This window comes from Phlebotomus papatasi, chromosome 2, assembly GCF_024763615.1.
Source record: "Phlebotomus papatasi isolate M1 chromosome 2, Ppap_2.1, whole genome shotgun sequence".
Taxonomy (NCBI): Eukaryota; Metazoa; Arthropoda; class Insecta; order Diptera; family Psychodidae; genus Phlebotomus; species Phlebotomus papatasi.
The window spans coordinates 41,748,828-41,764,764 of NC_077223.1; the positions used below are offsets into that span (position 1 = coordinate 41,748,828).

At 34.8% G+C, this 15,937-nt stretch overlaps 1 protein-coding gene across 1 annotated transcript in view; it reads right to left on the reverse strand.

Moving 5' to 3' along the window:
* Nucleotides 1-15,937, reverse strand: part of LOC129801140 (nephrin-like) — a 140,130-nt gene that overhangs the window by 20,095 nt on the left and 104,098 nt on the right. Inside the window, exons 7-10 of the mRNA XM_055845906.1 lie at nucleotides 12,029-12,173; nucleotides 4,580-4,710; nucleotides 738-897; nucleotides 463-677 (exon numbers count right to left, since the gene is read on the reverse strand). Of these exons, the coding sequence (XP_055701881.1) occupies nucleotides 463-677; nucleotides 738-897; nucleotides 4,580-4,710; nucleotides 12,029-12,173 (651 nt within the window). The remainder of the gene's footprint in view (nucleotides 1-462; nucleotides 678-737; nucleotides 898-4,579; nucleotides 4,711-12,028; nucleotides 12,174-15,937) is intronic.

The following is a 15,937-nucleotide window of genomic DNA, read 5'->3' on the forward strand; positions in this document are numbered from 1 at the left end:
AAATTATGATAATCGTGTGATAAATATTCAGGCGGCAGAAAAATACTTTTCATTTTAAAAATACCTCAGCATTTGAGATGTAAATTGATGTTTGGGGCTATATTTGAAAAGCCTTTTGATCCCTGAACTCATGAAATTATGCAGTAGGAAAGTTCAAGAATTGAGTGTATATGGTGTAGTTGTTTCCTGTATATAGTTTTCATGTTAAGAACGACAATTAATTCCCAATGGGACCAACAATGAAGGGTGCAATGAAGTGTAGGAATGCCCAAAATTCAATGTACTGAATTTATGTGTTAGTATGGAGCACAATTAAATTTACAGGAAGCATGAAATCTGTCTCTCCTTCAATTTTCTACCCATGTCTTAGTTCCCATTTCTCTCTCACTTTGGATCCCTACGAATCATGAGCATGAGTTTCACATGGTGATTTAGGACTATGAAGTAGAATTATATAATTACATGCTCTGTACGTGGCAAATAGTGGGCAGTACTTCTGGCATGATCGAATGCGATAACGGATGTTGGTATGTCCAGGAACTCGAATTGGGTGCTGTTGAATTTCCATGTGAAATTAATGTCATCCGGATTTGCTTCTACTTCACATGGTATCTTCACCAACTCATTTCTTGCTGCACTGTAACTGTTCATCTGGCCGGGTCGGCAAATTGGCGGAACTGGAAATTCCCATCCCAATTAGTCATCTTGGACATTGCCAAGACATATTCCCAACTTACACTTTATGTCCAGTGTCACTGGATTGCTTTCTCCGTCTCCCTCACGGTTACTTCCCACACAAGTGTACAGACCACCACGAGCCCGACTAACGTTCTGAAGCACAAGACTCTGGTTAGCCACCACAATGCCTTCAGCAATATTGTTGTCCAAAAGCTTGCCCTGCAAGAATGGATATTTTCACTTTTTTATCATACATATTGTTGGTAGTATTCTTGTGGCAAAGGAGAATTTATGAAAATCTTAAGCATCTTCACCAGTATACAAAGCATCTTGAAAAATAAAATGAAGCAACAGCCATGAAGGCGTTTTTGCTAAGAAACATTTTTTTTTAAAGGTTTTGAACAATTTTTAAAGAGGAAAAATCTGAAAAAAAGAAACTTTCCCATACAATCTTCAATCTGCTTCTGAAATATATTCATTACTCTGAGAAAATGTATAAACAGTTATATCGCTTCTTGTGACGAAGTAGTAAACACTAAGAAGATTCTCAGAAAATTATGATAAGTAGCTATGTGAAAATTCATTCTTTACCCTCAACTTTCGTCCATATGGAAAGTTTTCGGCTACTGCTTAAATTATTATTAGATAAATTACATAATGTATGTGCTTATTTTCTAAAGCTCACATAGTATACTTAATTACCGAACAAGTTTGTATGAGATAATTCTCTTAAGGCAACTTATGCTAACACAACTTTCGTTTATTCGCTGTAGCGTACGCTCAAGATTAAAATAAGCTCGTGTACAACGAAATTTTACTATTGGCTCAGACAAAGAATATAAGTTACAAATTGTATTATTTTATCCCTCAATTTAGAGATAGAGTCAGTTTATATACTTAACTAATTCTATTTTGTGTAAAAAATAATTTCACATTCAGAGAATAACATTCAGACGTTGGCGTCGCGTGAAAGATTGATGCCATTTACACTGCCGCATTCGATCGAGATTGAATTGTCCTAAACTCGGATTTTGGGACAATTCAGTCTGAATCTAATGCGAAAGTCTAAATGACCTCAATAAAACCGTTTAGATTACGGCCTTAGATTGAGACTTAATGATCCAAAATCCAATTTTGGAACAGTTCAATCCCAATCTAATGCGGAGGTGTGAATAGTCTCATTGTCACGCTATATTTCCCTCTAGCTTTAGGACAAACGGTTAGAGATAGCGACTTGGGAATTTTGAGGGACCTTCCCCAAGAAATCTACCAAAACATCGTTAAAATGATTTTTATTTCTCCTCACCCTCCTCTTCCTCAACAAAATCATGTTTTTTTTTATAAGAATTGCTCAACACTAAACCTACTAAGACCTGTCAAATTGACCGGTTTAAAATTAAACCATATTTAAACGGTACAATGTCACTATCATGAATTTCTTATTATATGCGTATAAAATATTTTTCAATGTTTATATTTTAATTTTTTGCTCTTTTCCAAGACAAAGTTGAGTATCCTACCATACCACGGTTTGTTATTTGACCGAAAAACGATCAAAAACGGTAGGTTTAGTGTCAAAAACTCGACATGCGATTTTATTCAATCTTGGATGCTTTAGAATTTTCCTAAGTGAATATTTCGTCCATATACAAAAGGTGTGGCAAAACGTCTCAGGTTTTTTGAAGTGCTCGAACTCGTGACTTATGCCCTAGATACTCTTACGACTTAAGCCGAGAGACGGCTTAGTGGAAAATGATGGAAATGTACTTTAACCATTATTTATAATATAATTACGGTAACCCACCTCTCGGCTAATCCTCAGGTTTGTCAAGGCTTTCAGATTCTATACCCCAAAAGTCAAAAGTGCTTTCGCATCGTTTACCTATATTATTAAAGTTTTTAATTCGTTCAATTCATAAATGTTTACGATACGAGTTCGAGCATTTCGCACATTTTTCATACTGGGCAAATTCTTTTTTAGTTTACCGGCTCCCAATCGATAATAACCGTTTTGAACCGATTTACAAATCACTCAAAACATCGCCTAATATATAGCGTTATAGCAATATAATGGAATTTCGGATAAAAATTAGTTATCGGTTATAAAATGATTCTTTACCGATTTATAACCGATAGGATTTTTTTTCAGGCTTTCAGAAATTCAAGACCTTTTAAACGAGCCCAAATCAATCGGTTGAGAAATACACTCTGTACTCTAGAGCCTTTAACCTTTGACCTTGAAAAGCCGTTATTACGAATGATTCAATGAAATTTTCGTATAAGGACGAAATGTCTGCTTAGATAATCTATAGAACATATTCAAAGTTTTGGAGGAGTAGCTTAAGGACAAGGGGAAAATTAGAGTCATGTCAATGATCCCAGGGTCGACTTTTGGGGGGTCTTCCGAAGGTCCAAAGTTTCTGCCTTTAACTGTTTGGCCTCTGGGCGTGGTAACGGCCGGACGGACAGACGAAGAGATGGACAGACAGATAGTCTTCTCAGATATCGTCTGAAACGCGAAGATATGTCGAGGAGTGATTCCCGGCAAGGTGGAAATTTTGGAGGGTGAAAAAATACAGGTAAGGGAAGAGTACCAGCGATCGTCAGTGTTCCTCGGATCGTCAGGTTAATACCACATCGTTGCTCCAAATTAAATGATTTTTTAAAAATTATTAACTACTTTTTACCATTTAACTCTCACAAGAATACAGTGCATTAACTCAGATTTAATTTATAAAACCAATTTTCCATGAGACACTTGATTAAATTCCTGACGATCCGAGGTACAGAGTGCAAGTTTGCAATTACACATATTTTTTACTATTTTATTGTAAAAATTAAAAATTCAAAAGCACAGATATAGTTAAAGGGATAACTAATGTAGCAATTAGCATACATAAAAATACCAAATAATGTTTTGTGGATTATATTTTCAAATAAATATGGAGCATGTCTCTTAACATTCCGATCCGGGGTACTCTTCCCTTATAAAATATACCGCTCTCTCTGTGAAGTTCGAAGAGTAAAAAACCGTTGATCATTTCTAATAACGGTTTTTAAGGTTAAATGTCAAAAAGGCTCTAAGGAGTATTTTCTCTGGGGCAATAGTTTGGCTCGTCGGACAGTTCTTGTATTTGTGATAAGTCCAAATTGGTTCCAATCGGTTCTGTACCGATAATAAATCGGTTATGATCCGCTAAATATTTTCTGTCCGAAAGACAATTGTTTTACATCTACTTTGGGCCTTAGGGCGATCTTTAGAGGAATTCAATCGATTCAATAAATAGGTTCAAATCGGTTGTGGAACCCGCAAACGGTCCTTGGTGCGAAACTCCTTTTGAGGTATATTTAGAATCTAAATGCCTCTATACTCTGGGAGCGATTTTTGTAAAAATACTTTTTTAAAGAAAATTTTCCTAATCATTGTAAAAATGTCAAAAATAAAAAAGAGGCTATTTTTGGCAAACATTGCATCCAGTGTGTAGAGGCCATATGTCACGAGTTCGAGCATTTCGTAGAGTAAGCGATGCTTTGTCACCTCATTTTAAATACAAAAGAAGCTAAAAAGAAAACGGATTATATATACCGCTCACACTTTGAGTTTTGAGCAGTAAAAATAGTAAATACATTTAAATTCTTATTGTATTTAGAGAACCATCCTGCGAGATATAAAGTTTTTTTTTACTCATAGTGCCACTTAATATAAAGTAGTAGTAATGTATATGTTCTGAGAAAAAGTCATTAAAATCTCAGAAAATGTTCATAGTATTTTTCTGGTGGTGTGTTCATAGGGAGATGGAGGGAAATTATCCACGGGAAAAACATTAGGATTGAGTGCTGGAAAATGGTTTGTGGGCGTGAGGTGTAGAAGGATGCAAGCTATGCGAGTATTGTGACTTACATTATGTCTCCAGCTGACACGATATACCCATGGGTTGGATTTAATGTTGCACTCGAAGTAGACGTCTGCTCCCTCGCGAATCGATGTTGTGTTCAAGTTGGTACCAAATTCCAGAGTAACAACGGGAATATCTATTCAAAATACAATTATATACTTATGAAATTGTTCAGTAGAATATCTTCTCTTAAGTAATTTTAACCACTGCTTCATTCCCAGTCGCAAGGGATCTATCTTTTCATGATAATTTAAAATGATCACAGAGTAAGGAGGTAGTAAATAGATTGCGAAAAGAAACTTTTGGTTTTTATCCCTTTACGCATGAAGCTGTGATACTCAATATCTATCTGCACCAAAGTTGAGTCAAGAAAAATTCCTGCCTCAAACTAGGATTAAACCTGTTAGTTATCCATGTCTATTATTTTAACAAAACCATTGAGCAAGGCTTATTCGGGTATCAGACTGGAGGTTTAGTCCAGTTCCCGAATGTCTCGACCTTAATAAAAAGCAATTTTAGTGATTCTTTGAAATCTAGTCGATCATTTGCTCTTACTACCTGAACCTAAGTGAGGTCTCGAAAATATTGCTTGATAACTAATTAGAGCAGATAGGGCTTATGGCTAAACTTTAGGTCTGAAGCTCGTATTATGCTCTAGATAAACTTACGATCTTACGATTTAAGCCGAGAGACGGCTTAGCGTTATTATAATTATAATAATGATTTTATTAAATTTCCACTAGTTTTCCACTATAGGAAAAAGTACTCTCCCTTCGAACGTTCATACCTTCCAATAATGTAAATTTCTTTTACTTTTCCTAAGAGATTTCCACATGATTGTCACATAATTATCAATAATTGATAATAAGCTAACTAATTACGTAATATAAGTGTTCAAGTTTCTTAGGAAAACTCACATTATTCGAAGGTATGAACGTCCGAAGGGAGAGTACTTTCCCCAAATGAAAAAAATTGGCGCGATCGGCAATATTGGAAAAAGGTTTCCACGAACCAAAATGGCTTGAAATACAGAGAATAGCAAGACAAGGAAGTGCCCTATGCCTTCAATCAATGGCCAATAATTAATTTAAATAAGAAAAAATGTTTCTAAGATTTTTCATTATAATATCCGGCTAGTGAAATTTACTATCCGATTAGTAAAATCTACTATCCGGCTAGTAGAATCTACCATTCGGCTACTAAAATTTACTATCCGGAAAGTAAAATCTACTATCTGGGAATATTAGAATTTACCATAAGACTATTAGAATTTACTATCCATAGGATAGTAAATTCTAAAGACGAGCATGTACATTCTACGATTTTTGACAGGCCGATCTAATATCGCATTTGTTAAGTGACTTTTTTTTTAATATCCTGTTATTAAAATTTTGTATGGAGGATGGTTAATTTTACCTTGCTAGTTTTATCAGAGTATTAAGCCGTTTCTCGGCTTAAGCCGAGAGACGGATTAGTCGGAAACTGATAGAAATATGATCTAATCATTATTTTGGTATAATGCTAAGTCCTTATTCGGTTTAAGTCGTAAGTGTGACTAAGGCATTAAGCTAGATAGAGAGGGGACCTGGGTTCAATTCTGGTTGGAACAGAAATTTTCACTGTCTCTAGTTTAGTAAAGATTGAGAGTTTCGGGTGTTGTTCCCTCTGACTAAAGAATGACGAAAAACAAGGGGGAAAATGCGACCAGTTTTAGTGTAATTTTTTCCCTGTTTTCGTACACATTTCACGAGATATCTTCAAAACCACGTAGATTGCCAATTTTGGGTTTTCGGTTGCCTCTTTGTTATTAAATTGGATTTTATTTTATATTAGTATTTTTTACTAATTCATTTTACAATGACAGAAAACAGCTAATAAACTCAAAATTTTTTTCGGCTCGCTAGAAACGTATGGGAAACATAGAAAATGTCATGCCCCTGTATGAAAAATGTATTTGACACTGAAATACCTAATTTAAATCTCTATAAATTTTTTTGTGCTTCAGAATTGGGGAAAAGCTTATTTTTTAATTAAACACAGTTTGTCAATAATCGAAAACAAGAATAGGTTTTTTCCTGCAATTGATTCACCAGTCCGCATGCCCGCATTAAACGGATACAATAGTTTTTCGCATCTTCTGTAAATCACATTTAAATACAAATTTATTGTCACAAGTTACACATTTATTACTTTCTAGTCGTTCACCCTATTTTTTTTTCAATGTTTTATGTAGCCACTTATACAACTCTCTCATACACCCTATTATATTTCCGCTATCCATTGATATTTTTTTTTTTAAATGTGAAAGAAGATAATAACAATAAAGTAGAAGAAGCACGTTTTCTCTGAGATAATAAATGCACGAGAAACAAGCGAATAATACTGAAAATAGCAAGTTTGTGAGAGAATATTTTCAGCAATCTTTTTTATTATTGTACGGACACAATTTTTAATATGTTTTCATATCTTTTTTTTTACACAAGTAATACTGTTTGAACGAGTTATGTTATTTGGTGAATTTGCAGTCAACTCCATGTGAATATATTCAAGAATACATGGTGGAAAATTGGGTCACATGAAGCCAATTTTTTCATCCAATTTGCAGAAATTTTCATACTGATAGGTGTGCGTCGTCCTAGCAAAAGGCGGTGGAAAATTAGTCTGTTGGAAAAGTTATCGTTAAGAAAGATTTAATAAAATTTCATTAACTGATGATGGACTTATTAATTGACTTTGAATGCTACTTAAGACTAATTTTCACCCGCCGCCAAATCTTCATTGGTCGCCCACCTCACACATCTGATGGAAAAAGTTTGATTTTATATGTATTATATAATCACTTGTCAATAAAAATTCAATAAACGCAATTTGCATGAAAGGAGGGAAAAAAGTCAGCGAGTCGGAAATAAAATTTTCGACAATTCTTCACAATTGTGTGGTTTCTTCGCTTGGAAAAAAGTTGGTGCTCCACCCAGGCTGGTATATTAACGAGGAAGGACTTAAATAAGTATGAGTTGCACGTTTGGGGGCTTTGGAGGCGGAAAAATGAGAAACTCATTCTCAAAATGTTTCAGTTATCTCTGAATTACCATGAATGTAAATGTCGGTTAAATATTGATATATCCTGTGCTCATCAAAGGACAATGGGCAAAAATTTCTGGAAGTTGGTCTGTATGGCATCCGCAGAAGGGAGTAGGCACATTTTTTAGGTAATGGTATAGGATGAAAAACTACCAAGACCCAGACGATATTCTCTGGGAGTCCTAGGGGCAACTAACGTGCCCCACATTTGCCCATCACTACTTCTTCCCCTCCAGAACCATGTTTTTTACCTCACTTCGAAAACGTGTCGTGCGATTTTCCATTTTTGGATATGTTTTAGAAATTACCTAGGCGGACATTTTGCCCATATTCAAAAATATCGCTGAATTATTCCTAATAACGGGTAAAAGGTTAAAAGGTCAAAGGTTAAAAATGCTCTAGAGAGCGTATATCTTAACCAAATAGTATCATATTTGGGCTCGTTTGAAAGGTTTTGGATATTTTGATCCGGTCCAATCGGTTATGAAGCAGTAATGAATTGGTTCATAAATCGGTTATGTAACCTAATCTAATTGGTAATCTGATTTAATGGTAGTCTAATTATTATTAGAAATTCAATTACACTGTGCAACGATGATTTTGTCCCTGGGTTCTCATGCTATTTTTTCTATTGCTAGGGTCAAATGATTTTCGAAAATACTTATCATTTTGATTTCATTTGGATTTTGCGCCTGGTATTTAGGAAAAACCGTTTTTGCCGTTTTTTGATACTTGGGTGCCTATATCTCCGATTCTACTGAACCGATTTATTTCTCACTATGGAATAATTTGGTCTTCTTTACATGCCCGATAAATCCTCTGAACAGATGAAGTTCGTACAACTGACACCAGGGGCGCTGTAGTCTCAAATATGTCAGAAAGCATGGAAAATCGAACTTTTTAGCAACTTTGATCAAAAATATCACGAAAACTAGGACTGTCCCTAACAATCTGTTTTGTGGGTTTGATAGAGAATTTAATCAGCTATATTTTCGTCCATGTACAACTTTTCTCTCAGATTATTTTTTAACCTCGATATTGAGGTTAGGCTAGGCATAAGAAAAGATGGTAAGTTGAAACTTGGCTAGGGAATAAGGTGTATGAAATATAATTCGATTATAAGGTAAAGTGCCCTCAAGTTGGCCGGTTCTTCAACCCGGAAAGTTGAATTATTTAATCATTTTTTTAAACGTTTTATAGTCAATTTTTATTAAATTTTCACTGAATTACGTTATGTATAATATAAAAGAGACCTTATAACATCAGTCTGATTAGACCATATAATATTAAGGGAAAGTTGGGGAAAGTAGTCAGAGATTTGTGAATTTATCTCTACTGTTATTTTGTAAGGTTCTTCGGGACCTTTCAATAGGGTTACATTTTAATTCTGGTGGCTGTTGTACTTCAAAAAGTTTGTTGATTTTTTTATTGTTTGGTTAAGTTTGTCTAATGAAGAAAATATTTCCAAATTTTCCATTGGTTCTCTTAGTTTTATCGATATTTTTTATCATTGAGGGTTTTCATATCCCAATGGGCAAACAATTACGCCGACTCAAAAATGACTGGGTTTTGTTGTACAAGAAATTGTCAAAAAATTACTCCTAATTGGAATCTTAAAAATTAGTCGTATTCGCGTCGAATTTTAGTCAGAGCATTACTCAAAATTGAGTTAGTAATACATTAGTTATTTTACGGGATTAAAGTTTACTCTAACATGAGTTAATAAAAGCGACTCCAAAGAACGGTCCTTTTCCGTTCGAAAAAATGACGCTCCAAAAGCAGTGCACTTGCCATCCTTCTCTACCGTATATGTACGAAATCTACGTACGTACTCTCAATGAAAAAGTCAAATTCACTCCACAATTTTGTACTATACTATCACCTTAGACACTTTTTTCTCATTAATTCTTCACATATTTTCTTGTTTTTTTGCTACTTTTTATGGAATTTTGGTCAATTTCTTCCAATTTCGCTACTCACATTAGCGAATATTTTTCTCATTCGACTATTGCTGAATGAGCTGTCCGACATATCAAAAATGTTCCAGCTGGATGACAACACACAAAAATCTTTTAAAATTTTCATTAGGACTTTTAGACACAAGATTTTTATCACACAATACTCCTGAGACAGGAGCAAACACCTGAATAACGAAATTTAATTTTCCATAAAAATTGTCCGGGTATTTATCAACCAAAACACTGCCTAATTTTTGATTAATTTTTGTCGGCACTGTCTTTTTCTAAATCACAACACATTTCTCTACTGGAGGAGCTTTTCCTCCTAATGTTACACTATAATATTATTGAGAAAACACGCTAAATTGCCAACTACTTTGCGAATTCACAGCACTGAGTAATTCTATTTTCCATTTGACAAGTGAAATTTCCCCTCAGACATACCCAGCGAGGGGAAGATTATTTATAGGGACACTGGAAGTCACTGGAAGAGCCCATTTTGGCGCGTCATATTTTAGTCGTGGACGAGTAATCCCAGAGTTATTACGACGCCAAGTGACTTGCGTAACAACCGTCATATTATTGCCCACTTTCCGTCATTCGACGCTCTGACGACCGTCACAGGACCCATTTTTGGATCCAGAATACATACATCCAACAGTAATCTTCCTCAAAATTGCCGTTTGGGATGGGAAAAATTATTGAATTTTAAACAGTTTCACACCCGAATTTCCCGATAATCCGGATGGCAATAGCTCCCGTCTAATTGAGAGAGAGTCTGCTGTATATTTTCTTTTCATATATTTGATCTTGGAATTTCGGTCTAGGTTTGAGAAAAGGTAGTATAAAACTTTACATTTTATAGAGAAGATTAATTTTCTTTCATGAAATGGTTTTTATACTCTAGATGTCTAGATATTAAAACTTTTCGCCATAATGAAACGTCTTTGATCTTGGAACAAAAGTTGTTACCTATGTATACCAACAGATATCCAATGATGTAAGTTTTATTTGTGGACGCACCACCAACCACTTTTGCCAATTGTCCTTTAGGAATATTAATGTGCGATTCCCAATGAAAAGAATTATTTATCACTGTGAGTTTATGTTTATACCGCTATTATGAATTAATTTTCAATTTAGATTTGAATAAATTTTGCTTTAAAATAATAGACATGACATCTGATTGTACAAAATGATGAGAACGTGAATTTATATTTTCAGCTAAACGGAACGACTAAATACAAACTAAACAAACCTAGGCTGCTTAAGCTAGATAGGAACACGTTGAGCAGTTCTAATACTTCGGAAATACGTTTACGAATGGGCTTGGGATAAGATTGAAGGACAGGCTTGGAATTTTAAAAAATCACATCTGGACTAATTGGCACCCTGTTTTGTACCATTTGGTATACAAAATTTAAACAACTATCCTTATAGGAAAAAGGTAGATTAGAGAAAAAGCATACTTGCATTCTTTCATTATACAGATTATTTAAATTTCAATATTTTGACGAAATTGACAATAGGGGTTTGTTGCCGAACCGGTGTTCCTTCGACCTTACGGAGAACGTGGTCAGAAACGCCGAGCTTAATCTTTTATTAAAATTATCGATTTTCGAAAGTATTTTACTTCCTACCCTCACTTATGGATATGGAATTTAGATAATGACTAAAGCGATAAAATCCAGAGTACTAGAGACTGAGATGATATTCCAGAGTCGTTCGGGGAGATCGTAAAGATCGATTTAGTTGAGGCTCAAAAAGCTGCTCCTTATTGGTAAGTGAGATTCCAGCTCTGATGGTATAGTCATATTCAGCCCTGTTCAGCGCATTAGTGAAGAAGGATCGTTAAGGCCTTGTAAACCAATATTAACGTGTGTCGAATTCAAAGCAGACCTAGGAACTTTATAATGGAAATGCCTCGGACTCGACCCGAAATATCTTTCTGAAGTGGGGAAGGACCAAAAGACATGTAATACTAACTTGGACAAACAAAATTCGCGATCCCGTAAGGAGGACAAATGGTTAGAAATAAATGAAAAATTTGTAAGACCAAGTCTTCCTTCAAACTAGACATTTAGCTCAGTCAAGCAATAGTAGTAATTTTCCAAAAAGGATAAATTTGGGATTCAACATTAAGATTGTAGTGAAATAGGGTAATTCACAAAAGAAGAAACACGAGAAATCTCTCTTGAGAGTAGAGCTGGTGCCTTACCGTGGTTTTCGTTTCCTCTTTGCACATCTTTGAAACAGTGAGGAAATCTAAAAATTTCGAATTAGAAATGATACCGAATTACACTATTTTATCCTAAACGTCGAATGCTTGTGACTTTTTCACACTCCTTAGAAATAATTTCTTTTGACTTGAGATGATAAATTATCCAGATGAAGTAAAAGTAATATAAAACTTACGGTAAATGTCCAATTTCCATCCGTGCTCGATACCAGATTCCAAAATAAGTGGCTGTTCTGCACGACATGAGAGATATTTCCCCCGATCATCGATGGTAGGAGTAAAGCTTAGTATCGATGTCGTTACGTTAGTATCTGGACTAGTCTGAAAATAAATGATTCACAGAATTAATTGAAATTGAATGCATGTTGAATAATTGCAATACTGGCTGAAGTAAATTATATTAAGATATTCGAAGCTAAATACCAGCTATGCCACATTTGTCCATTAATTGTGGAACATTTTGCGTATAAAGTTATGTGTAGAAATAGATCAGCAAATAAATAGCATCATTATGTTATAAAATAACATGTTGGGAAGGGTGGAACATTTTCTAATATGTGTGATTTTCGAAAATACAAAATGTTGGAACAGTAAAATAATGAATGACAACTTGTTAGGAGGTCCACTTCAAATTGCTCGTATAACTTTTTTTTTCGAGAGGATCTCATTACCTGAACGTCGGATGACAAACAAATTTTCATCAGTCGTAGAGCTCGATTCCAGGAACAATAGAGGAAAGTGCCCATGGTTGATACCATTGAAAGCTTCGTAATGACTAAATTTTTCCTAGGTATCAAGCATGGGCACTTTCCCCTATATCTCTCAGGATAATAAATAATACTAAGTCGGCTTAGAATGGTATGGAACGGAATGGCCGATATGATGCTATTGTAAATACGCAAGGTGTAGCTGAACTTAGCTTGAATATTGTTTTACAAAGGTTTGATTAAACAAACTTCAGCTGCGTGAAATAGCCCCATTCTCCCCTACTGTATAATTTTCTAGACTGTTTTATTATCACTGATTTATTATGGATATAAAAAAGAACAGTTTAAAAGGCGACAACCTATAACAAGGATTTGAAAAGTTCAGTTGTCTCCTGATGACTGGAAGAGTTATACTAGAAGTGCGTGCTGGACAGAGCTACGGCTTAAACCGAGAGACGGTTTAACGTAATTATAATATGAGTAATGATTAAAGCATGTCCACGATAAGATTATTCCCAAGATTAATGCTTTAAAAATGTAGTGTACATAATATTAAAAAAAAAAGAAAAATATTTAATTGGTAATTGTATTGGTATTGGTAATTATTTGAAGTCTCCTTTTACGTATATTTCATCATCCATCAAGATACATCCACTAAAGCCAGACATCATCTTATCGTGCAGCCTTCGAGCTCGTGGTTTAGCTGACTGACTTTGTGCATCTGTGCGATGAGGGGCTGCTTGGGCCTTAAGAGTCTTCAGTCTATTCCTATGTTTGATTTTGTGCACGAGACTGGGAGAACATTTAAGTTTTTTAGCCATATCCCTCACAGATGTCGAAAGATTGTTCTTGTAGCGCATGATCACCTTTTTCTCCAAATCTCAATCTCCAATACCCCGATTTTTTCCATATCCAGGTTTCTGGGCAGTGGTTTTACTGTCGAGGAATCGAAGAATCACCGTCCGGACGGTCTGGTGTGAGGTATTTGTGAGTTTTCCAAGGTCCGCGTAATTGATTCCAGGATTTTTTAGATACGTGTTGTACACGGTCATTTCCCTTCTCTTTTCCATTATTATTTCGTATCTTAGTGAAAAATGAACAGAATTTGATGAGAGTTTCACCAAAAGAAAGGTAAAAACACGTGTTACAATGTTCACATACAACGAAATTTCGGAGCTACTGATATCTGTCATAAAAATATCAAATCATTTGGAACAATGTTATAGTGGACACGCTTTATACCATATTTCCATCAGTTTCCCACGAAGCTTTCTTTCGGCCTAACTCGTAAGTCTATCTAGGCCTAGGGAGGGCATAAGATACCCTACTAACGAAACCCACTGATCTTTGACTACTCGACTATTTAGGAAGACACGAAACAGGCCGAAAGCTCTGGAGAAGCGGTGAGTTTCTGGTCTCTATTGGGGTGAAAGCTCAATAAATTGTATTGCCACGTAAGGCCGGACGGAGATGTTTATGATTCATATGATCAGTGAATCCGGTTTCTGTAATTTTCCTAGTAAAATCGGTTGTATAGTCAGCAACACACACAGCATAGACTATTATAAATTTGAATTGATTTGATTTGTGAATTGTGACGACAACAATAGGTGAATTTATTATGAATCCCACCTGACAAATAGATCTGTTTTGTAATTAAATTACATGGCATGACACAGACGCTTATTGCAGTGGTTATAGTGACTGAAATAAATTATATTATCTTGGGTGCCAAATCTAATATGAGTTATGCATTGTGAAGATAAATCTGATTAGCAATCATTAAGGTCGATAGAGATCGTCGTCATCCAGCATCCTTCCGGGCTACACACTCGAGACTGTTAAGAACATTTCCACTCCCTATAACATTCTTCCCCGATTCACCCAATATCCGATTTGTGTTCATCATTCAGTGGATAATTCTATTTATATAGGTTTCACACTATATCGACTCCATCCAGAGTTTGTTCAGTGCATTTTGAAACAATGCAAGAGAAGAGCGTCAATCTCTGGGCGATGGGATTTCCCATCCCATCGTATTCTGTCGCTATACAAATTTGCACAAAATACTCCTCTCATATTGCCAGATAATAGGAAGTGCAATAGACGCCTGAATTAATGTTGATATTACTGAGGGGGAACACATTGACAGTTTTTGGGGAATTTTTCCATTCACACCATTTGGATCGGTGAAAGTGGAGGAAAAGCGCCACCACAGTTGAGTGGACACTAGTGATTGGGGAAAAAATAACAATCAGCAGGACGTACGTCATATGCTATTAAAGTTTTTGGGAAAATATGTTATTATTTAGGGTATTTTAATAATCGTGTATCACATTGTTTAAACATTATAATTTAATCATATTGCAGATTAAAAAAAATATATATATATTTAAATATAGTATTTATAATATATATATATATATATATATATATATATATATATATATATATAATTAATTCTTAATTGAAATTTTTGAATGTATTTTGCTCGATATTTAATAGAATATACCCCGTCAATACCAACATAAAAAAGCTTAAATTAAAGCTTAACAATAGGGGAAAGTACTCTCCCTGTGAACGTTCATGCCTTCGAATAATGTGAATTTATTCCACTTTTCTGAAGAGATTTACACATGATTATCACATAATAATCAATAAAGCTAACTAATTTTTAATAGAAATGTTTAAGTTTCTTAGGAAAAATTAAAGAAAATTCATATTATTCGAAGGCATGAACGTTCGAAGGGAGAGTTCTTTCCCCTACTCAGTGTATTACAAGCCGACCACAAAATTTTCAGTATTTTTAGATTTAAAACGGCTTTTGCAATCAGCTTTAAAATTGAAGTTTAACGTTTCCATTTTAACTAAATAATTTTTGTTACATTTTAATTTGAAAGCCTATAGATGTAAAATACTTTAAATAAAAGATCTTATCAAAAAAGGAGAATTAGTCATTAAATACCGTTTTAAAGACTGAAAACTTAAACACGTATTTTAAATTGAAGGGTTAGCTTGTATAAAGGGTTCCGTTACACACTATTTTATGACGTTTTAGAAGATTACTCTCCTTTAAATGTTCTACTATTCAATAGTACTGAACTTGACAATTTTAGAACAAATGTAAGGTCAAGAAAAAAAAAGATTCCGAAAAAAAAACAAAAATCGGTACTTAACCGATTCATTACCGATGAAGACCGATGCAGCCGGGTTCGAAAGGAGAATGGTCAAAACTATATGGGCGCTGGTCCCGGAATCGCCACAAACTAGAATAGGTGCATTTTGTAGGTACTGATATAAGATTGAAAAATTACCAGGACCCAGGACGATAAACGCTGGGAGTCCTTGTAAAAAGGCCTTTATCCTTCCGAAAAATCG